The sequence below is a fragment of the Myxine glutinosa genome, chromosome 6 (assembly GCF_964187855.1).
Source record: "Myxine glutinosa chromosome 6, kmMyxGlut1.1, whole genome shotgun sequence".
NCBI lineage: Eukaryota > Metazoa > Chordata > Myxini > Myxiniformes > Myxinidae > Myxine > Myxine glutinosa.
This window is the reverse complement of record NC_136266.1, coordinates 18,889,195-18,914,254: the sequence shown is the minus strand read 5'-3', so window position 1 is coordinate 18,914,254 and position 25,060 is coordinate 18,889,195. Positions and strand designations below refer to the sequence as shown.

Below are 25,060 nucleotides of genomic sequence, written 5' to 3'. Positions count from 1 at the left end.
CCTCCTCGAGAGCCCGCCAGCCGCTGACAAATACGGCGTGATTAAGAAGCTTCTCCTCGACGCTTTCGCCCTCCCATCGGCGGAACGCGCACGGCGCCTGCTCGACCTGCCCGAGCTCGGCGACACGCGCCCTTCCGAGCGAATGGACTACATGCTTTCACTGCTCGGCGAGCACTCTCCGGCATTCCTGTTCCGGGAGCTGTTCCTCCGTCAGCTGCCTAACCCGATACGCCTCGCCCTGGCAAGCACGACGATCACAGATCCCCGGGCCCTTGCCAGAGAAGCCGACAAGATCTCCGCCGCAGGACAGCGCATCGCAGCGGCGACATGGGACCCACCGCCGTCCGACGCAACACCCATGGTGCCCGAGCACCCGGCACGGTCGACGACCGAACTGCCGACGCAATTGGCGGCCGCTACACCGAGCCGACCACCTCCAGCACGACGACCGGGGCCTCCACCTGACCAAGCGTGGTGTTACTATCATGCCAGGTTCGGACAGAAGGCCCGGACATGCCGACCCCCGTGCACCTTCGGCAGGCCGGGAAACGGCCGGGCCGGCGTTCATTACCAGCCATGAGCGCCGGCCACACGGGCAACTTACTGTTCATCACGGATAAAGCGTCCGGACGGCGCTTCCTGTGCGACACCGGCGCCCAACTGAGCGTCATACCCGCCTCTGACCAGGACAGGCAGTCCGCGGTTTGCGGCCCTCCTTGGTTGCAGCCAACGGATCGACCATCCGCACCTTCGGCCCGCGCAACGTCACCCTCTGCTTCGGCGGCCAACGCTTTGCTTGGACGTTTGTAACCGCAAACGTGCCCATGGCTCTGCTAGGCGCCGACTTCCTCTGCGCACACGGACTGCTGGTGGACGTCCAACGGCGTCGTTTAATCAACGCCGAAACCTTCAGCTCCCTGGTATGCACATTGAGCAGCTCCGCGCCGACCGAGCTGGCATGCGCCGTCCCGGCGGCGAACGAGTTTGCTCGCCTGCTCACGGAGTTCCCGGCCCTCACGCGGCCGACGTTTTCGGCCGTCGCAGTACGGCATGGGATCGAGCACCACATACCAACCACGGGCCCGCCGGTCTACGCCAGGGCCCGCCGCCTCGACCCAGCCAAGCTCGCCGTGGCAAAGGCCGAATTCGACGCGTTGGAGCACCTCGGCATCGTGTGACGCTCCGATAGCACGTGGGCCTCGCCACTGCACATCGTGCCAAAGCCGGGGGGTGGATGGCGCCCATGTGGCGACTACCGCCGTCTCAATGACGCTACCACCCCCGACAGGTACCCGATCCCGCATATCCAAGACTTCTCCGCCCGTCTGGCGGGACGGGTCATTTTTTCGAAAATTGATCTCATACGGGGATATCACCAGGTACCTGTCAGGGCGGCCGACGTCCCTAAAACGGCAGTCATCACGCCGTTCGGCTTATTCGAATTCTTGCGGATGCCGTTTGGTCTCAAGAACGCGGCTCAGGCGTTCCAGCGCTTGATGGACGGCGTGCTGCGTGACCTGCCGTTCCTTTTCGTTTACCTGGACGACATCCTCGTCGCCAGCACGTCCCGGGCCGAGAACCTCCTCCACCTCCGAACACTGTTCGGGCGCCTCAGCGAGCACGGCCTCATCGTCAACCCGGCCAAATGCCACTTCGGCACGACGGCCGTTGATTTTTTGGGCCACCACATCACCAAGAACGGGGCCGTGCCGCTGCCAACCAAGGTCGAGGCCATCACCACGTTCCCGCGTCCCCGCACCATAAAGGCCCTGCAGGAATTCCTGGGAATGGTGAATTTTTATCACCGCTTCGTGCCCCGCGCTGCTCAACTCATGCGGCCCCTCTACGAAGCCCTCCGGGGCAAGCCGGCCAAGCACGACATCGCCTGGTCCGCAGCAATGGATGCGGCCTTCCAAAGCTCAAAGCGGGCCCTCGCCGACGCAACACTGCTCGCTCACCCGGTGCTCAACGCTCCCATCGCCCTCACCACGGATGCCTCCGACTACGCGGTGGGCGCCGTACATGAGCAATGGGTGAACGGGGTTTGGCAGCCACTCGCTTTTTTGAGCCGGCAGCTCCGGCCGAACGAGCTCAAATACAGCACGTTTGACCGGGAGCTCCTCGGTCTACACCTGGCCGTCCGCCATTTCCGCCACCTCCTGGAGGGCCGACCTTTCACGGCGTTCGTCGACCACAAGCCGTTGGTTTACGCCATGGCCAAGGTCACGGAGCCGTGGTCGGCCCGCCAACAGCGCCACCTCTCCGCCGTGTCGGAGTTTACCACGGACATCCGGCACGTCGCCGGCAAAAACAACGCCGTGGCCGACTGTCTTTCCCGGGCCAGCGCGAACGCGGTCCACCTGGGCGTGGACTTTGCGCTTATGGCGGCGGACCAAACCACCGACACCACGGTGCAAGCCCTCCGGGCGGCGGACACGGGCCTCCGCCTGGCCGACATCCCCTTCGCGGACACTGTCCTGCTCTGCGACGTCTCCCAAGGCCAGCCTCGCCCCATCGTGCCCGTCACCTGGCAACGCCGCATCTTCGCCTCCCTCCACGGCCTTTCCCACCCGGGCCGGAAAGCTTCCCAGAAGCTGGTGTCGGTGCGATTCGTCTGGCACGGCCTTCGTCGGGACGTCCGCGATTGGACCAGCACCTGCACGGCCTGCCAACGGGCCAAGGTCCACCGACACACCCAGGCCCCGCTGGCACCTTTCACCGTGCCCGAACGACGTTTCGACCACGTCAACGTGGATCTGGTGGGCCCCCTCCCCCCGTCACGGGGGTTCACACACCTGCTCACCATGGTGGACAGGACCACCAGGTGGCCGGAGGCCGTTCCCCTCGTCTCCACCACCACCGCCGACGTGGCGCAGGCTTTCATCGCCACCTGGGTCACCCGCTTCGGCGCACCGGCGGACATCTCGTCAGACCGCGGACCACAGTTCACCTCCGAGCTGTGGGGCGCGGTCGCCCGCAACCTGGGGGTCAAGCTCCACCGTACTACGGCCTACCACCCCCAAGCAAACGGGTGTGTGCGAGCGAATCCACCGCTCCATGAAGGCCGCGCTCATGGCCGGCCTTCAAGACGGCGGTTGGGCCGACCGGCTGCCGTGGGTCCTTTTGGGCCTCCGCACGGCCCCCAACGAGGACCTCCAGGCATCCACCGCCGAGCTTGTCTATGGCCAGGCGCTACGTGTCCCGGGCGAATTCGTGCCCGACGCTACCAGTCCCTGGTCCGCAGCTCACCAGCGCTCGGACCTCCAGGAGGCCGCCCGACGGTTTGCCCCCGTGCCAACATCCCACCACGGTGACCCCCAGTCCTACGTCCCCCCAGCACTTCGCACAGCGGAGTATGTTTTTGTGCGTCACGACGCACATAGGGGGCCACTCCGGCCACCGTACGACGGGCCCTTCCGGGTGCTGCGACGGGACGACAAGTCGTTCGTCATCGACATCGGCGGCAGGTCGGACCGGATTGCGGTGGACCGCCTCAAGCCGGCGCACGTGGACGTGGACCACCCACCACGGGTGGCCCTTCCGCCGCGGCGAGGCCGCCCCCCGTCCACGGTGCCCCCCACTCGACCGCCCACCACCACACCGGACCCCCTCCCACGACCCGCCAGGGGTCGCTTCGGCCGGGTCATCAGGACCCCCCTCAAATTGACCCTGCCGGTGCAAGTCGATTCTGGGGGGACGTGTGTAGCGGCTACCGCTGGGTTTTCACAATCGCCTTGCACCTATCAAGGACGCGGAGCGATCACCATGCCGGGCTCGTCCAGGACGCCCGGGCAGGCCCGCGCTCAACTTGCCAGGCCTCGGTCGGGACGCCCGGGCATGCCCGGGCTTGCCCGGGCAGGCTCGCCCTCAACTTGCCAGGCCGCAGCCAGGACGCTGGGCCACGCCCCCTCTCGCCTTTCCTGGGCAAACGCTCCGGGATAATATGTATATATATTGCTGCCCGATAAACGGGCTTTTCGGAGTGCCTGAGTGTTTGGTTTGATTAAAGCAACTCGGATGAATTCCAGCTTTTTGTCGCGTCCATTCTTCCGATCGACGTGGGAGCCCCAGCTCCTTCAGTATGAAGTTTCACGTCGATCAATGAAGTCGTTCAAGAGATATAAATGTTTTTATTATTTGCGTTTAATTAACGATATCTGCCAAACCATGTGATCTTTCGCAAATTCCAAAAGGGCATTTTAGTAGACTGACATGCTGAACAGATCTGTGAAGCTTCCCCTCGATTGCATCACAAATGAGGGAGGAGCTAGGTTTTAAAGGTTTCTGCTTAAAATGTCATAACTCTGAAACCATGTGATGCATGACGTCATGCTCGCTGAATTTTTTGTTCGTCATGGGTATGCGATTCTGCCTACAAAGTTTGACCTCGATCTGTTCAGGCGTTTTGGAAAAAATTGGATTTTAGTGTTTTTCACTCAAAACAATATGGCGGCTGAACCACGTGACCTGTGACGTCATAATTACCATTAAAATATTCTACAGACCGAGTCCCTCGTATGGTGAAAATTTGCTCTCAATCGGTCCAATTATTGCAGAGAAAATGTTTTTTAAAGGAAAACAGAAAAAAAAATTCCTAAAGAAATTCCTGGATCCGGAATAATATCCTGACCTTCACCAAAAACTAATCAATTCTTCCTTATCCCAAGGGCAATCATCCCACCAACTTTCATCCAAATCCGTTCTGAACTTTTCCAGATATCTTGGTCACAAACACACGAACATACGAACATACGAACACACACACACACACACACATATACACACACACACACACACACACACACACATACACACACACACACACACGGACGGACACGAGCGAATGCATTACTCCCTAGCAGGAGTAACTACAACGGCACCCAGTAGAGAGCATACCTCCACCTGGTTGTCCATATCACTCAATGGTGAAGAATATCTTTAAAAATTCTACTAGCCGGATCCGGATATTTACCAACATTGAATCAATTCTTCCTTGTCACACACACAACCTCTCCACCAAATTTCGTCCAAATCCATCCATAACAACTTTTTGAGATATCCTGCTATGTATCGTTTTTGGCCCTATCTCCAAATGGTGAAGAAAGACTTAAATAATTCTACTAACCGGATCCGAATCCGGATCTTCACCAAAAACCAAAAAGTGCGTGTTTCATGTTTGTGCCCCTTTGATGCTCTGGTTTGGATTTGTGCCTCATGTGCCCTATTTAGTATTGTGTAAATTAATTGTCAACATGCTTATCAAATTATTATAAGTAGCATTATTAAGTTTATAGTTGCCATCTTTATTTGTCGATTGGTGGGAAGATGCCATCAGGTAGCGACAACTGTTAATAACCATGTGAACTGGGCTGCGTGGTTCAATTGTACCTAGATCACCGTTCAGCAATTTTAGGGTTCACACCCATGATCACCTGTACTATCCGTCCACATTACAGCATTTTATCATCAAAGTCTCCCAAACAATAAAATGCTCCTAAATGGATTGAAACGTATGTTATCAGGTCGCAACAACTGTTAATAACCATGTGAACTGGGTCGTGTGGTTATTTGTGCCTGTGGTTCAATTGTACCTAGATCATCGTTGAGCAATTCTAGGGGCCACACCCCAGTGTGTACATGATTGCCTGTATTAGCCATCCATTAAAATGCTCCTAAATTAATTGAAATGCTCAAATATATTGGGAAAATATTTTGGTTGCTTCTGTAATTGTTTCTGTAATCTGCATGAAAGATGTTTTAAAATACATTTAGATGTATATCTACTTTCAACTTTTCTCATTTGACAATTTCTTTCCTAATTGCAGGTCAATATGCAAGTGCTGGGGTTTCTGCGCAGAATTTTCCGTGGGAGTGGACGTGTGCTTGCCATTGTGGGCGGAGTGTCCATCTTATGGATCGCCTTCGACCTGCTCGCCCTTCGCTCTTTTACCAAAGAGAGCACTGTGAAAACGGTCGGACTCAGAGGGGCTTTGAGACGGCAATCTCTGCATCCACGGAACGTTTATCCAATACAATTGACCGATAAGTTGGCTTTGGTGGGGCTTGACAAAAACACACAAATGCATCAAGAAGGAACACAAAAAATCCCAGATAAGTTACCGGGGGAGACCCACAAGTTGTCATATGATGCCATCGATTCCATCTTTCAGAAAAATACATTTCGACCTGTAGTCGGTGCACGTGATAAAGTTGAGGCTCCTGATCAAGTGAAGACATCGACTCATTCTAACCAGGTCGCTCAAAAACAAACGGCACGGAACCAAGATCATTTGATTCAAAATGTTAACGCACATGCTTTGCAAAGCAAAGGGCCAAACAGAGATGAAGTTCCAAAAAATTTGATCAAAGAGGGAGGACATGTTGACCAGGTTAAATCCACAGAACGACGGAAGGGAAAGATCGCAAACGCAACAGACCAAAGAAATGTTGGCACACCCTCTCCAAAATTGCTGCCAAATGCAGGAACTGTCATTAGGAGTTTGATTTCTGACAAGGCTCAGGTTCCTGAAATGGCCCAGGAAAAGCGGACGACGAATAGTATTGCGAAGGCAAATGCAATTGCCAATGTGGTAAAAGTTAATGCAAATATGAATGGCAGTGAAAAAAAAGGCCATGGGGATTTAAAAACAGGAATGAACAGCATAGTATCTAAAGCTACGATTTTGGAGAAAGTTGAAGGGAAAATACCGCAGGTAAAAAAGAGTATAAATCAATCGCAATCCAAAAGCCTCAAACCCTCAAATGTTTCAGACCATTCGAGCAAAAGGAAAGGGGAATCAAACCAGTCGACCAGAAGTGGTAGCGTGAACACTCTTGTCCCCCAGAAGGTTGGAGTAGGCCAAAGACTGAATGTAACCACAAAGGCCTACACGTTCCACAGAAGCAAAATGGAGTCTATGCCACAGGTTGGAGCACACGCAAGGTCACGTGGCAATGTCACCCGCCCGGTGCAGCTTCTGGATGTAACACAGAATCCTCGGGACCCCTTAGCACCGGGGCAGTTTGGAAAAGCCGTGAAACTTCCGCCTGCTGAGCTGGACGAGAGCAAACGCCGTTGGGTCGAAGGTTTCTTCAACGTTTTGGCAAACGAACATATTCCGCTGGATCGTGCCCTTCCTGATGCAAGGCCCCCTGGGTGAGATGCAAATTGAAAGGGTTTAGCTAAGTTTCAGAATTTGAGCACTCCACCAAAAATGTTGAAATCTTGCTTGGTTTCCTTTTCCTGTCAAGTGTTGTCACATACATGTTATGTGTTCATTCATCTAGTGTTGTCACATATGCATTTACCAAATTTTGCACATGTTTTGGGATTATCCAAGGTAACCCCCTCTGCAAGGGAAGGAGGAGACGACTTGCCAATGCTCCTGAAGGGTGTGGGTGTAAATATTTTAATTGCTGAATTGCTGAATTGCTGAATTGCTGAGTTATTTTAATTGCTGAACAATAAGCAAGGAAGGAGCACGTACCATTTTTTAATTCTTTGGTATTAATCGGCCGGGGTTAAACCGCTGACCTCCCAGACTCAGAGTAGGCACTCTAACCACATTACACCACCAAGTCTGTTACGGTGTATAAAGATGAGCAGGGTGCGAGTGATTTCTGGTTACTTCTTGAGATTTTTAGTTGCTTCTCTCCTGGGGTGGGGCAAAAGGTCAAATACCAAAAAAATGCAATTATGAGCACATTTTTAAACACATTGTTTGATGAAATTTTGCATATGCAATCAACATTGGGAAACGCATAAAATACGTAACAATTGTTTTAGATTTTACCTCTGGTTCATTCCCCAGAATGTGGGGACTTGGGGTCTCATGGCTCAAAACAGAAGAAACTAGAATGGCACTCAGTGGAGAGCATACCTCCGCCTGGTTGGCCATATCACTCAATGGTGAAGAATCACTTAAAAATTAAATAATTCTCATATCGGAATCCATATTCCAATCTTCACCAAAATCGAATATATTTGTCCATGTCAGACACCCAATTGGTCCACCAAGGTTCATCCAAATCTGTCCACAATTTTTTGAGATATCCTGCTATGTATCGTTTTTGGCCCTTTCTCCCAATGGTGAAAAATCACTTTAAAAATTCTAGTTGCCGGATCCGAATCCGGATTTTCACCAAAATCTAATCATTTCGTCCTTGTCACATATGTCACATCTCTGCCAAATTTCGTCCGAATCCATCGACAACTTTTTGAGATATTTTGTTCACAAACAAACAAACAGACAGGTGTGAAAACATAACCTCCATCCACCTTTGTTGGTGGAGGTAAAAAAATACTTTAACTCAAAATTTGATATTGGGTCATTCTTTGTGGAACATTTTGCCATCTTTCGACTTTGCTTTTGGTGAAAAGTGTGGGGATTTGCGATAGTACGCCATCGTCTTCGCTTTAGTTTATGTCACAATAGTTAGATTGGTTGGCGCCTGTTGATGGGGCATTGAGAGTTGGGTTTTTAGGAGATTACATTGGTGAGAAGTGGGGAGGGCCTAACAATTAGAGAAGTTTATGTCTTTACTCACGACTAGTTTGGAGCACTTAATGTGCCTTGTTTACTACTACTTGTGTAAACATTTGCAGCCAACTTGAAGCCTCACAATAATTACTGCATATCTGACAAGTATTCACTAAGGGGTCAAACTGTCTTGGTTTTGATAAATCGATTGCTCAGTGGTTGTTCGATCTGCTAAATGATAAACATTTGTTAAAAACAATATTTAGTTTATAAACTGTATTCTTGTGCTCTCAAAAAGAAATTCACCAACAAAAAAGTTTTATGACTTATGAGTCCCAATAGTTTCTGCTCAGAAATTGGAAACGTGGATGTTTTTATTCTTGGATTCGTATGACTTGGATTACTTTAACCCTTGGATGCAGTGATTGGGCCTCAGAGGCCCACAAGGTTTTTTTTGTTGCAAAAACTATGCTGTGCATTTTTTTGGGGGGGAATGAGCCTCATTTTCATTGACTTTCATGTTGTTACACAAAATTCAGTGACATAAATAAATAAAAAATTCATTCAGGCTCGTGGGAAAATCTTCATTCTTCACTTATAACCTGAAAATCTGACACGAATGCAGGCCTGGGGCCTTCGAGGCCCTGCATAAATGTTGTTGTACTACAATGTTATATCATTATTTTCTTGATATGAGCCTCATTATATGCTCCTATAACTTGGTTACAAATATTTCAGTGACAAAAATATGAAAATTTAAAAACTTTACACGAATACATTCGTGGAGCCTCCGAGACCCAATGGCTACATTATGTAGGATTTTTTATGTAGGATATGTAGGGTGTAGGATTTTTGACAGTTGTGGACATATACATTTCAAATAAAAGGATTAGTTAATCATATTTTTTGAGCAAATACTCCTCCATGAGCCTCAACTTTTTCGAGAAAAAAAAGTTGAAAAACCAAGAACAAAATTTTTTTGCAAAAAAAAAAAAGATTCATTACTTGTATGGGATTCTTCCAATTAATAGGATGAATGATTCACATTTTCTGAGCAAATACACATCCATGAGCATCGACTTGGATTGAAAAAGGATATGAAAGAAAAAAAAACTATAAAAAAAACTATATATATTACACAAATACATCCATTGGGCCTCCAAGGCCCAATGGCTGCGTTTATGTAGGATTTTTGATGCCTGCATCTAAGAGTTAATTAAAAAATAAATAAAAATGAATGTCTTTTTCAGGGTTTTATGAATGATGGATAATTAAGTCGAAAACCGTAAGATTAAAATGACCTTCCATAAACTCTGTTGCTGATTTAAGTGACCCTTGAAATGTTAAGATCAAGACAACGAGAAATGCTTTTTGAGAGGACAGTCTCTGTCGGTTAAGCAGATGAGTCCAAAAATCTTCACCGTAGATAAAAAACGAATTTAAGCAGAGGGTGTGGGCAGAATGAAGCTGCGTCACATGACCCTGGCCAAGCATCTCGCAGATGTTCTCGATCACTAATTGTAACTGCCCCTGTTACGTACTTGAGTAATTAACCAATGCAATCTGATCTGCTCTCTTAAGTTGGCGAGACATTGTCGGAGTACACTTGTGTTTATATCATGACCTCAATTCGAATGTTTTATCACAGGTGTGCTAAACTCCGCGTGAACGTGGACCTGCCTAGCGTAAGCATCGTCATCTGCTTTATCGAGGAGACATGGAGCACCTTGCTGCGCACGGTGCACAGTATTCTGAACCGCTCACCTCCTGATCTTATCTCTGAAATAGTCCTTGTGGATGATGCCAGCACCAAAGGTGTGGAAAACTGATAAAGCAGGTTAACAGCCTCATGCTGCACCTATGTGACCCTTTCTCTCCATTTTTTGTCTTGCTCTTCAATCAGCCTTTGTCTCTGTGTAGCAAAACATATATAGTGGTGCTAATTTCAAATCTACAACATGATTGCAGTAGTGATCAGCCTGGCAAAGATGAGAGGTTTAATTGATGTGTTTCTGCCCATACAGAGCACCTTGGCACAAAGCTGGACACATACATGGCAAAGTTTGACAAGGTGCATATTATTCGCCTCAAGGAGAGGCATGGACTCATAAGGGCTCGCCTCAAGGGGAGTGCCAACGCCGCAGGTACTCCACAGGTGTCCGCCTTTATTACAGCACTAACGGTGCTTGTGCTTCTGGAACTCCTAAAAATGCCTTCCGGAGGCTATTCCATTGCACTCTCCCCTCCAGCATTTCAAGCTAATGGGTACCACCATCTCATGTCATCCCCTTCCCTACCCGTTATCTTTTCAACCCCTATTAACACCGCCTAACGCAACCCTCCACTCATTATTGTCACCCACTCCTCCGACAACGTCAGAGACAGGAATCATTAAAATGAGCTCCGTCCAACCGACCGACTGATCCATCAATCATCTGTCCATGTACTTTTGTGTGCACAATATTTTTAAAAACGTTAAACATTTAGCTTTTATATTACAGATATCTATCTATTCCTCATGACATTATCTTAACCTGATTAGATCACGACTGTAATTGGCTGAATTATGTTGCCATGGCAATCCTTTTGGTATCTTGGCTTGTGTACATGATATTTCAAAAAACGTTCAATATTTAGCTTTTATATTAAACAGATCTATTCCTCATACAACCCACAATGTGAAGGACCTAGAGTATCAGCTACTTGTTGTACACAACTCCTTTCCTATTCCATCTTCAGGCGCTGCATGATGTCATCGCCGGGCACCAAAGGAGGCCCGGCGATGACACAAGGAGTACCAAAAGGGAGTACTCCGTTTTCACTCCGTTTGTTACTTGCTGGAAAAGATTCCGGCAAGTATGTTGGTTGGTTGGTTGGTTGGTTTGTTTGTCTGTCTGTCTGTCTGTGCGCAGTACTACGTCTACATCGTTGCACATAGCATCGCCATACTTTACACACATATTTGCCGTGCCCTGGAATAGACTGTGCCCAATTTTTAACTCTCTCGGCCCAAGGTCAAGCTCAAGGTCACCCAAAACGTGAAATCAGGGGGGTCGAGTTTTCATTTAAAATATATTTCAAACCACTATAACTCTAAAAGTACAAGAGATATGCATACACTTACTGTTACTGACATATAGGAAGTCACATACGACATTTCATTTGGAACCATGACCATTGGCCTTGAGTGAACTTGAAAGGTCAAACTCGGTCAAAAATTGTTTTTTTTACTAATAACTCTGTCAAACAAAAATAACTCCGTTTTGACAGAGTGTTGGTCATCGTCCAAGTTTCTGCTCCGTAGAGGAGAACATTCTCGACTGTGGCGCGGAAGAAGTATTCCTTCAGTTCTCTGCATAAGTCGCTCCTCCAAAGAACATTCATCTTTACTGATGCTGCCCAGGCTTTCACAATTTGGACTTCCATGTCCTTTGCAGTGTTGTCAATTTATGACCCCAGATATTGAAAATCTGGGACACACTTCAATTTGGTACCACTGAGAGAGATGACATCGCCAATGTTTCCAAACGACATGAACTCAGTCTTTTCTTCGTTGATGGTGAGGCTGACTTCTGCAGCTGCACACTCAACCCTTTTTAGAAGATGTTGCACTTCAGCTAGAGTGTTGAAGAGAAGGCTAATACAGTCACGTGAAAAAGTAAGTACACCCCCGTAAAGTTTTGACTTTTTCAACATATTTCAACATACAGCTATTTGATCTTCATTTCAACAATATTGATAGATAAAGGTGATATAATATAACAAATATCATGAAACATTTACATTTTGTAGTCCATTGTATAATTTAAATAAACATAAATGCAAATTTCGCATGTGGAAAAAGTAAGTACACCCCTACATTTATCACTACTTCAAATAACTAAAATTAGAATCAGGTGCACCAGCTCAGGAGCAAATGATTAGAACATCGTTAGAGAGGATCTTGGAGGAACCTGTCTTATTTAAACCTCAGACATTTAGTTTGGTTTGCTCTTTGTTGTTGAAGTGTGTGGCGTTACCATGCCTAGACCAAAAGAGCTCTCTGAGGCCTTCAGAAAGAAGGTTATAGATGCCTTCGAGTCTGGGAAGGGACTTAAAAAGATCTCCAAACTATTTGAAATCAATCATTCGACTGTCCGGAAGATCATCGACAAGTGGAGAAGATTCCAAACAACTGCCAACTTGTTCAGGCCAGGCCGCCCCAGCAAGTTCAGCCCGAGAGCAGACCGCAAGATGCTGAAAGAAGTCTCTAAGAACCCCAGAATGTCATCACGGGTCCTACAGGTAGCTCTTGCCACTGTTGATGTCAAAGTGCACGAGTTTACCATTAGAAAGAGGCTGCACAAATTTGATCTACATGGGAGGTGTGCCGGGGCCCCGGGAGGTACACCTTTGCTGTCCAGAAAGAACATCAGGGCAAGACTAAAGTTTGCCAATGAACACCTAGGCAAAGACAAGCACTTCTGGAACAATGTGCTCTGGACAGATGAGTCAAAGGTAGAGCTATTTGGCCACAGTACCAGAAGACATGTTTGGCGAAAACTAAAGACAGCATTTGACCACAAGAACCTGATACCAACTGGAAAGCATGGTGGTGGAAATATTATGGTTTGGGGCAGCTTTGCTGCATCAGGGCCTGGACAGCTCACCATCATAGAATCCACTATGAATTCTTCATTGTACCAGAGGGTGCTTGAGGATAATGTGAGGCCATCTGTCAGAAAGTTGAAGCTCAACCGAAGGTGGACCTTGCAACATGACAATGACCCTAAACATACCAGTAAATCCACCAAGGAATGGCTGAAAAGAAAGAAATGCAGGGTTCTGGAATGGCCAAGTCAAAGCCCGGATCTAAATCCCATCGAGGTGTTGTGGGGGGATTTGAAATGAGCGGTGCATGCAAGAAACCCCTCAAACATCGCACAGCTGAAAGAATTCTGCATGGAGGAGTGGGCAAAAATTTCTCCCAGTCGATGTCAGAGACTGGTGGACAGTTATAAGGAACGCCTACTTGAGGTTGTTTCTGCCAAAGGGGGCAATACCACCTATTAGACCCAAGGGTGTACTTACTTTTTCCACATGCGAAATTTGCATTTATGTTTATTTAAATTATACAATGGACTACAAAATGTAAATGTTTCATGATATTTGTTATATTATATCACCTTTATCTATCAATATTGTTGAAATGAAGATCAAATAGCTGTATGTTGTGATATGTTGAAAAAGTCAAAACTCTACATGGGGTGTACTTACTTTTTCACATGACTGTATAATCGGCCAAATCGGTATCTGTGATGGTGGTAGGTGTGTAACATCTGCTGCATCTCTCATTTAGGGTAAATCCTAGCTGCTCATAACCTTTGATTGCTGATCGTAGAGCAAAGTCTAAAGTGATGATTAAGAGGAAGGGAGTGAGAGTGTCCCCTTGGAGAACTCCGGGCAGTATTTGGAAGAAATCTGTTTCGCCGTCGGGTGAGCGTACGCGAGCTGTTGTATCCTGATACACAATACCTATAACATTCACGATTGTTGGAGGAATGCCATATGCAATCAGGATCTCAATAATTTTTTCACTGTTTATAGAATGAAATGCCTTGCAAAAGTCGATGAAAGTTAGTATCGCAGGTAGATTCTTTGCTTTTATCTCATCAATGTTTCTTCGGTGTGTAAGGATTTGTACTGTTGCTGATCTGTTTGGGTGAAACCCTTTTTGATTGTTGCGCTGTATTGGCTCGATGTCTTGTCCTGTATAAGAGCAGTTTGTTGTAGATTTTCGCAGAGATACAAGTTAGGCTGATTACACGATAGTTCTTTGCAACGCTTATGGATCCCCTTTCTTTGGGAGCGGTACGATTTCACTCTTTGACCACTGAATTGGTTTATCCCCAGACAAGGCTTTGTTGCAGATTCCAAGTAGCTGCTCGTCGAGTGCACCACAAACCGCCGGTGGAATTCCGTCAATACCCAAGGCTCGGTTGTTAGCAAATGATTTCGTTACTGTTATTAGTTCTTTCATTGTGAAGTTTCCTGTGTCAATTGGCAGTATCTCATTTACAACTCTATGAGTAGGGCCTATGATCATAGGCGGGGACTGTCCTAGAAAGTTTGCGAAGTGATCCTTCCTTTTTACAATCATTTTGGCAGGATTGCAAGCTCTAAGTTTCCCCTGGTTACTATTTTTCTTCCAGTAATTTCGTTTCCCATATGCCATATTAGTTGTGACTAATAATGAACTGTCACAGATGTAATTTTGATGGTTTTGTCCCTAATATACCTTTCTTGACACTCATCATAAGCACATTTTAGTTCTTGTTTTGCATTATCGTATTCTATAATAGTTTTGCTTCCATTTTCAGACTTTGTAATGCATGCAGATTTTTTTTTTTTTATAATTAATTAATTTTTCGAAAGTTACACATTCGGATGAAACTATTTGTCAATAAATTCCTCCTTTCTGTCTAATAAATAATTATACTTTGAATGAAACTATTGTCTAATATATCCTTTGTGTATACCCCACCTCGAGTGGCCTTAAAGACTTTGTGGCATATGATATCTCATTTTAAAAACCCGTGGTGGTTTAGGTGAAGCTATCAGCCAATTGATTAAGAAATTAATTGTTTTACGCTAATTGTTTATTTATTTATTTTAATTATTAGTCATTTATGTATTTTCGTATCTGGGCAATATCTCGGGCACCTTTTTAACTAGGAAGCTGATATTTGGGCATGACAGTGATCAAGTGATTTGACCCTAAAGCGTATTTTTGATTTATTGATTAATCAATCGATTAATCATTTACATTTTTCATTTTCAAAAACTTATTTTTCAAAAAGTTAGATTTAGATGAAGCAGTGGTGGTTTAGGTATACTTTTAGCCAATTGATTAATAAATTAATTATTAGATTATTATTAATTCTTTCCTTTAATTATGCAATTAATCAATCAATTATTGAACACCACTCCCTCCCCATTCCATTTTCATGTGCTCCACTGTGGCATTGCCGGACGCCGAAGGTGTCACAACAATGTCGCGCGCTGTCGGATATGTTATTTGTTTATTTGGCATGGGGTGATGCACTTTGTATGGAGCTCTACTTGTTTCCCTTCATTTATTCCCTTGCTATGTCAAACTATTGTTATGTCAAACTGTAACACTCAGTTTGTTGCCCTTTTTCAGAATGAAGACTAGTCTTGCTGGTAAAGGCTAATATCGATCTGTGTCGGTGGACTTTTGAACAATTGATGGAATCAACAGGACCTTGATCGAGTGATGCTAACTGCCGTTGGAAGCAAGGACAAGTGACGTTTCAGGCATTAAGCTTTCGTCGGAGCAAAAGAGGGCTCTTTTGGCAGAGCTCTTTTTATCCGACGAAGGGTTAACACCCCAAACTGCAGCTTCTCCTTGCTTCATACAGCAGTTAGTATACCCCAATCGATGTCCTCTTGATTATATGCATTGTTGCCTTTTTACACTCTGTCACCTTTCACACCCAAAATCTGGATTTTTTAAACTATTATTATGCGAAACCCTCAAGAGCTAGGGTTCCCACATGGGATCACCAGCATTGTGTGTTTCATGATGCAAGCTTTGTAATATAAAACATTTGGCATTCTGTGAAATGGCGTTATGCAACATGTTATCTTATGATTGTGCAATTATCAGGTGATGTTCTACTCTTCTTGGACTCTCATGTTGAATGCGGTGTCGGCTGGCTCGAACCCCTGCTGGAGCGCATACGTAGTAACCGACACATCGTGCCTTGCCCGGTCATCGATGTTATCAATGAGAAGAACATGCAGTGAGTTTTACCCAAATGCAAGGTTTTCAATTTTGCATTGATCGTGACCATTGTAATTATCCGCAGGTTGCACAGTGAAGCAGCTTTTCCTGCCAGAAGAGCAACAGTTGGAGAATTTATGGAAACTTTACTGGGAGTTGGATTTAGGGAAAATGAACATGTCTTGCCATAACGATCAACTTGTTTATTGTACATCGAGGTTATAAGATAAGAATTATCGAACCTCAATATCTAACCACTGCTGGTTGATTGTTTTTCTATTATCCACAGCCATTAAGAAAAAGCAACAAATAAATACACAATCGGTTATTATTGCATTGAAAATATTTTATTTTAAGAACATTGGATTTGCAGTTACCGGCGTTCATATACTGTGGTTACACTTTAAAAACCTGTTCAGTCCGGTTTACTTATTGTGGGTGAATGAACTGTGTTTAACTTTGTTTTGCAATTGCTGTACGAGAAACACCCACTCCGCTCAGGAGCATTGTCAAGTCATCTCCCTCCATCGAGGGGTGGTTTAACTTGGGCACTACCATTACATTCACTACTTACTGGGGGTGGGAGATTGTTTTTTTTTGTGCCCATGACCTGACCATGGGTCCTACCAACACATGTGTAAAATATTTTGGAGATCGGACCAGCCTTGTTTTTTCTATGATTTTCAGATATACATACATACGTACAGAGAATTGCCTTATTTAATACGAGCGAAGGTACCCAGCATTGCCGGGCAACCCTAGGTCCTTCCTCCTACCCCTTCCCCTCCCTTTTCCCACCCTACCCCTCTTTCCTTCCACCCCTTCCCCTCCCTTTTCCCACCCCACCCATCTTTCCTTCCACCCCTTCCCCTCCCTCCTTCTACCCTTCCCCTCCCTCCTCCCACCCTTCCCTCCTTTCTCCCACCCCTTCCCCTCCCTTCTCCCACTTCCTCTGTTTTACCCCTTCCCCTCCCTCCTCCCACCCACACCTCCTTCCTGCCTCCCTTTTTCCCTCCCTCCACACCACCCACTCCTCTCCCTCCTCCCACCTCTTCCTCTCCCTTCTCCCACTCCAGCCCTTCCCTCCTCCCACCCTCTCTTCTCCCTCCTCCCACCTCCACCCTTCCCCTCCGTAGTCCCACAGAGGTACCCGGCATTTCCCAGGATGTAACATACATATATATATTGGACTACCACAATTAAACACATGTTTAGTGACAAACATTTTATTTATCAAGCTGCAAAATATTGAGCAGAAATATAAACAAAATTTAACATATTATTATTATACTTTTGGGAAGACAATATTGAATGTTTTCCATCAAGGGCCGGAATATTTAAATTGTTTGGTGTTCCAACTCTAGAGCAGCCCACATATAGCTGACCATGTGAAAAACATGGAGAAGACAGATACAAGTCAGCAACCTTCAGTGATTGGCCTTGTGCTTTGTTGATTGACATGGCAATTTGTTGTTGCCATGTCAATCAACACAACACAATCAACAATCAACAATCAAAACAGAATTGTTGACAGACAGAAACACAACCACCGGGATGGAGAAGGGTTTTCAAAAAGGGAGCAATTTTGACATGGCAAAATTTAGCAGGGTGTATATTTGGAGAAGTTAACTTGGATGGTAACTTTTTTACAAACTCTTCTTTCACTGTTGTCATCCTTGGTGGTAGGAGTTATGTCATTATATGAGCAGTAAAATTACCTTTAAATTGATGTATAGGTTGTGTTTGTACTAATGGGTTTTTTAATAATTAGTGATTAGCGCATTTGAGAGGTCATGTTAGTCCTTCGCCAATCCTCCCAATCATTGTAGCAAAACTGAACCCAAGACAGTGTATTGGGGCACTCGAGTTATCATTGATAGAGGAGAGGAATGGAGAGGGTTCCATTGATTGAAACATTGTCAGGGAAGAAGCACATGCTCAAGGGGGCAGACTTAGGAGACGCAATGTAAGTGAGCGAGGGGATGGAGGGGAAATGTACACCAGAAATGAATTGTGGAAGTAGACTGGTTAGAATCTTATGTGAAAATGGCAGTCCGATCCTTTTGTGAGAGGGCAAATTGCAGCCCCAGCATATGTGACCAACCATATTCTGCAGCATCGAGGTCGTTGTCTATCGATAGCCAGAGAGACATGAGTTTTGGACAAAAAATATTCACAGGAACCAAGATGCACAGAGGAGGAATAGGAGAGTTTTTATTGTTTCTTTACAGGATCTATGGCTCGTATGGCAGCGTCCACACACACACACACACACACACATCTCACACACATGGACATACATGCAAACACACGAAACACACCACAGGACTGTTAGACAAGACAAACACAGCCACTGAGCTTGGGAGAAGTGCTGTCACTTCCTCGGGTACTCTGGGTACCACCGACGCCACAGCAATGGCACCGCCTTTGTTTGAGGTCTTTGTTATGATTGGGCCAGGACGTGAACCTCCCTGACTCGGAGCAGACGCTCTTAACCATTACACCATTGAGGATAGATGGAAAGTTCGTCATTTCCAGGTCTTGGTGGTAGGACATACCAGTTGTAGATATCCAGGTGGGAAAATGAACAGATTGTAGCGGTTACCGCTGGATGCACACAATCGCCTTGCACCGGCCAGAACACGGCCAGACGCGCCTCTCCCGGGCATGCCCGGACTCACTGTTCCCGGGCACGCCCGAACCTCCCGGGCACGCCCGGTCTCGTCTTTCCCAGGCATGCCCGCTCTCGCCTTTCCAGGGCTCGCCCAGAGCGTCCGGGCATGCCCGCTATCGCCTTTTCAGGGCTCGCCCAGAGCGTCCGGGCATGCCCGCTATCGCCTTTTCAGGGCTCGCCCAGAGCGTCCGGGCATGCCCGCTATCGCCTTTCCAGGGCTCGCCCAGAGCGTCCGGGCATGCCCGCTATCGCCTTTCCAGGGCTCGTCCAGAGCGCCCGGGCACGCCCAGCCTCGACTTGCCAGGCCGCAGCCAAACACGCCCGGGCAGGTCCAGACTCGCCTTTCCAAGGCTCGCCCTTGACACCCGGGCATGCCCGGTATAGCTTTTGCCGGGCAAACTTTCCGACATAAATGTGTATATATATGGCTGCCCGATAAACGGGCTTGTCAGAATACCTGAGCTGTTTTGTTTCAATAAAGCAACTCGGACGAATTCCGTCGTTGGTCGCGTCAATTCTTTCGACTCGCGTTGGAGCGCAGTTCCTTCAAGATTGTATAATATCCGCAGTCGCAGAAGGCCTAAGCAGCAACGCCATGGCTGGTTGTTTGCAGAGTTGACACCCAGCAAGGTAGCATGGTGAAATTTTAAATCCCCATAGATGAGGAACAGACATTTGGAAGACAGAGAACAGACAGTTGGGATGGATGACCGAGTTATCCATGTCAGCAGAGTGAGGTATATTTGAGAAATGGAGTCATCATCATTAGGTAGACGGTATATCACACAGACAACCATTAAGTGGTTGCGGAAAGGTATACAGAACCAGAGGTATTTGAGAGGGCTCGAAGAGATTGGTGTGGACAATGAACAATGAGGAATCGAATTGTTGACAGACAGAAACACAACCACCGGGATGGAGAAGGGTTTTCAAAAAGGGAGCAATCTCGACTTGGAAACTGTAGCATCGCCACCACAATGTCAAGGAAGATGTTCCTGGGCTGTCATCACTGCTGAAAATATTTGCCAGTCGTAACTGCTGCATCTGCTATGGCCACATGTGGGATCATTGCCAAAGAAAGGAAAAGCAAACAGCCGTTGTCAATATGACGATGCAAAAACACTCCAGATATATCATCCCAAAAATAATTTATTTTAATGATTTATGAAGTGGAAAAAAGACGTTTAAAAAAAGAATTTTTTACATGGAGGAGGAGGGAGGTAGGAACACCAATAGAAAAGCTGAAGGAGAAGACAAAGGGAGATTTGGACAACACCAGGTGTGAGAAGGAATGGGGGGCAGGGAAGGATGCCTTGGGGTAGACAAGATGGATAAAGAAGGAAGCTCTCAGGAAGGAAAAAGGAAAAACTGGAAAATTTGGAAGGAGGAGGGATTAGGGTGAGTGGGTTAACAAGGGTAGAAAAGATAATGATTTTGGATTGGGGAAGATCTGAGATGGTGGTGAACAACTGTATGGAAGAAGGGAAGAGGGCAGAATTGAGTGAAAAATGAGATTGAAGAGAATGTGGAAGTTAGCTCTACGGGTGGGAATAAAGAGGAGCGAATGGGTGGAGGTGCGCACGAATCCTGGATTTAGGTAGATTCACTAGAGGGGGATTGCTGGTGGATTGCGTGCACCCTGCAAACATCTGGGGGGGGGGGGGCAGAGCACGGAGAGGGCAGAGGGTGCAAGATCAGAAAGGAGGCGGTAGAAGACAGAGACCACCGACCGACCTGTCTGTGATACATGTCTGCTCATTCCGCTTCATTGTCGGAGATTGCAATAATCTTAACGGTCTTGATTTCCATGACGTCAAGATGAGCAAGATTTGAGGCAGCGGAGCCGAACCAGAAGGGAAAGCAATGCTCCATCATGCTGTGGATGAAGGCCTTGTAGGTGTATAGGAGTTCAGGTGTGCCAAGGTGAAGGCCTTGTATGTGTATAGGAGTTCAGGTGTACAAAGAAAGGACCTCCTATGACGGAGGATTCCCAGTCGGCAGCTGGCTTTGGAGGTCAACTTTTAAATGTGGTTTTCCCAAGAAGCATTGGTCATCTCAAATGTCTCAAAGCAAACAATGATAAAGCATTGTCCTTTCATCAATGTTTGCATTGACACATTTGAGATGAACAAGTGCTTAATGACTTTCTCAGCAAGTCGGACATAAAGAGAAACTAAACTCTTATACGGTAAACTGAGAATTGTTACATCTAATTGGAGTTTAAATTTTACAGCCTTGTTTGGAAATAAAGTACTATTCAGTAGAAAATGTCACTTCAGGTAATCTTCCAGTCGTTTCTTTGGCGGCAGCCATGTCTAGCCTTTGTGGGGCCATGATTGGCTGAAAATCACATGACCCTCCCATGGGGAGAGTGCCTGATAGAACTTGCACTATTACCATCAGGAACCTAGTCATTGAAAACAAAGGGGTTCCCGAAGATGAAGCTGTTAAGCATAGGTGGATTGATGTGCAAACTTTGTCCTTCCGGTCTGCAGGTATCAGATTGCAAATCACTTCCTGCGTGGAGTTTTTGAATGGCCACTGAACTTCCGATGGAGGCCTGTCCCTCCCGAAACGGTGACCAAGCTTGGCCTGAGATATGAAGATCCTTTTAAGTGAGTTCTGATCGGTTTGTGCAAAGATTGGAATTAATTAGTTTTCATTTGGTCCTTTATCAAACATATTTCCTCCCACCTGCCCTCCTCCACGCTCCCTACTCAATCAGCTGTCCCGTGATGGCAGGTGGTCTGTTTGCCATTGACCGTAAATACTTTTACGAGCTTGGCACCTACGACCCAGGCCTCGAAGTGTGGGGGGGTGAAAATATTGAATTGTCTTTCAAGGTAGGTCTGCGCCATCTTGGTGGATTCTTTTTTCCAGCTTTAGACCACTTATGATGTGTTTAATAAAATTTGCTCTCAGTTGCCAAAGTAACTAAGAGATGGTACTTAGAATTTCAATAGAAGTGTCGTACTTTGGATCTTGCACATAAAAGTATCTTCTGACATATTGTGGCCTTTGTCACTCTATCAACTGACCGGTAGGTGTGGATGTGTGGCGGAACCATCGAGGTGGTGCCCTGCTCTCGAGTCGGTCACATATACCGCTCAGACAACCCGTACACCTTCCCTGGTGGAGACAAGCTGACCACCATTGAACGGAACCTACGTCGTGTGGCCGAAGTCTGGATGGATGAACATATCGACACGTTTTATGCAGCTGGATACCGGCGCCTGCTGCCAAACGTCCATGAGCTCGACAGGCTCAAAGAGCAACACGCCTTGCGCAGGCATTTGCACTGCAAACCCTTCTCTTGGTATCTTGAAAATGTCTACCCTGATCTCGATGCACCAGCCGTTCGCGCAGGAGGACAGGTATGTGATTGCGTGGAAGCGGAGGGAAGACATATTGATGTACTATTATAATAATAATAATAATTCATTTATTTTGTATAGCGCTTTTCCAGAAGCCCAAAGGCGCTTTGACAGAGTGGCAAACATAATGCATAACAATACATGAAAACAACAATTGCAAAAAGACAAGAATCAATAGGGAAATATTTAAAGCAAAAGGAGGGAGAAGGAGAAGAGATAGTCAGGGGTTAAATGCTGTGGGTTGAATGTTGAATGCAGTGTTGAACAGGTGGGTCTTTAGTGATGTTTTGAATGTGGTGAGTGAGGAGGAGTCTCTGATGGTGTGAGGTAGTGAGTTCCAGAGGGTGGGAGCAGCGATGGAGAAGGCCCTGTCCCCCCAGGATCTGAATTTGGTCCGGATGGAGGGGGTCAGGAGGTTGGTACCAGCAGAGCGGAGGTTGCGGGTGGGAGTGTGTCTGGAGAGGAGGTCAGCCAGGTAGGATGGGGCCAGGTTATGGAGGGCTTTGTATGTCAAGAGGAGGATTTTGTACTGGATTCTCTGGGGGATGGGGAGCCAGTGAAGCTTGTAAAGGACGGGGGTGATGTGGTCACGGGTCCGGGAATGGGTGAGTAGACGGGCAGCGGAGTTCTGAATGTATTGGAGTTTATTGGTGATTTTTGAGGGTGAACCATAGAGGAGGCTATTGCAGTAGTCCAGACGGGAGGTGATGAAGGCGTGGATGAGGGTTTCTGCAGCCGTGGAGGAGAGGGATGAGCGGAGACGGGCAATGTTTTTCAGGTGAAAGAAGGCTGACTTTGTGATCTGTTTAGTGTATTTGTCGAAGGAAAGGGTTTGGTCAAAGATGACGCCAAGATTCCGGACGTGAGGGGAGGTGGATACTGGGATACCGTCGATGTTGAGGGCAAAGTTATGGGTGGATTTTGTGAGCGTTTTTGGGCCAATGATGATTATTTCAGATTTATCACAGTTAAGCTTGAGGAAGTTGATTTGAAGCCAGGATTTTATTTCAGTGATGCAGTTTGTCAGGATAGAGTGGGTGTCGGTGGAGACGGACTTGGTGGAGATGAAAAGCTGGATGTCATCGGCGAAGCAGTGGAATTGGAGACCATGACGGCGGATTAAGTGACCGAGCGGGGACAGGTAAAGGATGAAGAGGAGGGGGCCAAGAACTGAACCTTGGGGGAGGGGAGCAGTGGGGGATTTGCAGTTATTGATGGAGATGAACTGGCATCTGTCAGAGAGGTATGATTTAATCCAAGAGAGGGCAGTGCCGGTAACGTTAAAGGTGGATTCAAGTCGGGTGAGGAGGATAGTGTGATCGATGGTGTCAAAGGCAGCGCTGAGGTCGAGGAGGACGAGAATGTTGAGGTTGCCAGCGTCAGAGGAGAGGAGAAGGTCGTTGGTGATTTTGAGGAGAGCAGTTTCAGTACTGTGGTTGGAGCGGAATCCAGATTGGAATGTTTCATACAGGTTATTGGCAGAGAGATGATGTTTGAGTTGAGTGGCTACAGCGCGTTCCAAAACTTTTGACAGAAAGGGTAGGTTGGAGATGGGTCTGAAGTTGTTTAGGGTTTCAGGGTTTAGACCAGGTTTTTTTAGAATAGGGGTAACAGCAGCAATTTTGAGGGAAGGTGGGACGATGCCTGTAGACAGGGAGGAGTTTATTGTTGCAATGATAAGTGGAGAGAGAGCAGGGAGGGAGGCTTTGACAAAGCTGGAGGGGATGGGGTCAAGAGTGCAGGTGGCAGTTTTCATTCCTATGAGGAGTTCAGAGAGGTCAGTAGGGGAGATTGGGGAGAACCGAGACAGGGGATGGCAGGACAAGGGGGGGCAGGTGGTTGGAGGGGGAGTGGGTGTGGCGGTGGTCAAGCTGTTGTAGATGTTGTCAATTTTGCGTTGGAAGAAAGAGAGGAAGGAGATGCAGTTGTCTACTGTGAATGACTGGGTGGTGGTGTTCAGGGGGCGGAGGAGTTTGTTTATTGTCGAGAAGAGTGCTTTTGGGTTTCCGGAGCCAGAGTGGATAATTTGAGAGTAGTAGGCAGAGCGGGCGCGGGAGAGGGCATCTTTGTAGTGTTGTAGGTGGTCCTTGTAGGCTTGGGAGTGAACTGTGAGACCCGTTTTATTGCGGAGTCTTTCAAGTTGGCGAGCACGAGTTTTCATCAGGTGGAGTTCAGGGGTAAACCAGGGAGCAGAATGGGTGAAAGAAACTGTTTTGGTTTTTACAGGCGCAAGCTGGTCAAGGCAGGAGGAGAGAGTGTGGTTGTAGTAGTCAGTGAGGTCGGAAGGGGTGTGGAGGTCAATGAAGGGAGAAGTGGACATTTTTTCAGAGAGGGTGGATGAGAATGAGGTAGGTGAAAGAGCGTTTAGCTTACGGAAGTTGATTGTGCGATAATGCCTTGGTGTTGGGGCGGGGATGTTGATGGTCAGAGTGATGGCTAAGTGGTCAGAGAGGGTGAGGTCGGAGCCATAGAGATGGTGCAAATTTAATCCAGTGGAGCAGACAAGGTCCAAAATGTGACCACGGATATGGGTAGAAAAGTCGACATGTTGAGTGAGGTTAAAGCAGGTGAGTAAATCAGTGAAGCCAGTGGTTATTGTGGAGTCAGTGGAGTCCATGTGGATATTGAAATCACCAAGGAGGAGGATTGAGGGGGAGAGGGAACATAGCTGGGTCAGAAAGTAGGAGAAGTCAGACAGGAATGATGGGTGTGGTTTGGGAGGGCGGTAGACGACAGCCATGACTGA

The 25,060-nt window shown here is 47.1% G+C and overlaps 1 protein-coding gene across 7 annotated transcripts in view; it reads left to right on the top strand.

Moving 5' to 3' along the window:
* The window catches only part of LOC137429635 (polypeptide N-acetylgalactosaminyltransferase 5), a 48,693-nt gene that overhangs the window by 12,691 nt on the left and 10,942 nt on the right, over positions 1–25,060 (top strand). For all 7 annotated transcript variants that reach the window (XM_068119720.2, XM_068119718.2, XM_078779659.1 and 4 more), the window contains 7 exons: positions 5,826–7,156; positions 10,129–10,295; positions 10,505–10,624; positions 16,150–16,285; positions 21,436–21,555; positions 21,666–21,783; positions 21,985–22,314. In XM_068119720.2, coding sequence (XP_067975821.2) covers positions 5,832–7,156; positions 10,129–10,295; positions 10,505–10,624; positions 16,150–16,285; positions 21,436–21,555; positions 21,666–21,783; positions 21,985–22,314 — 2,316 coding nt within the window. In that variant the 5' untranslated portion in view covers positions 5,826–5,831. The remainder of the gene's footprint in view (positions 1–5,825; positions 7,157–10,128; positions 10,296–10,504; positions 10,625–16,149; positions 16,286–21,435; positions 21,556–21,665; positions 21,784–21,984; positions 22,315–25,060) is intronic.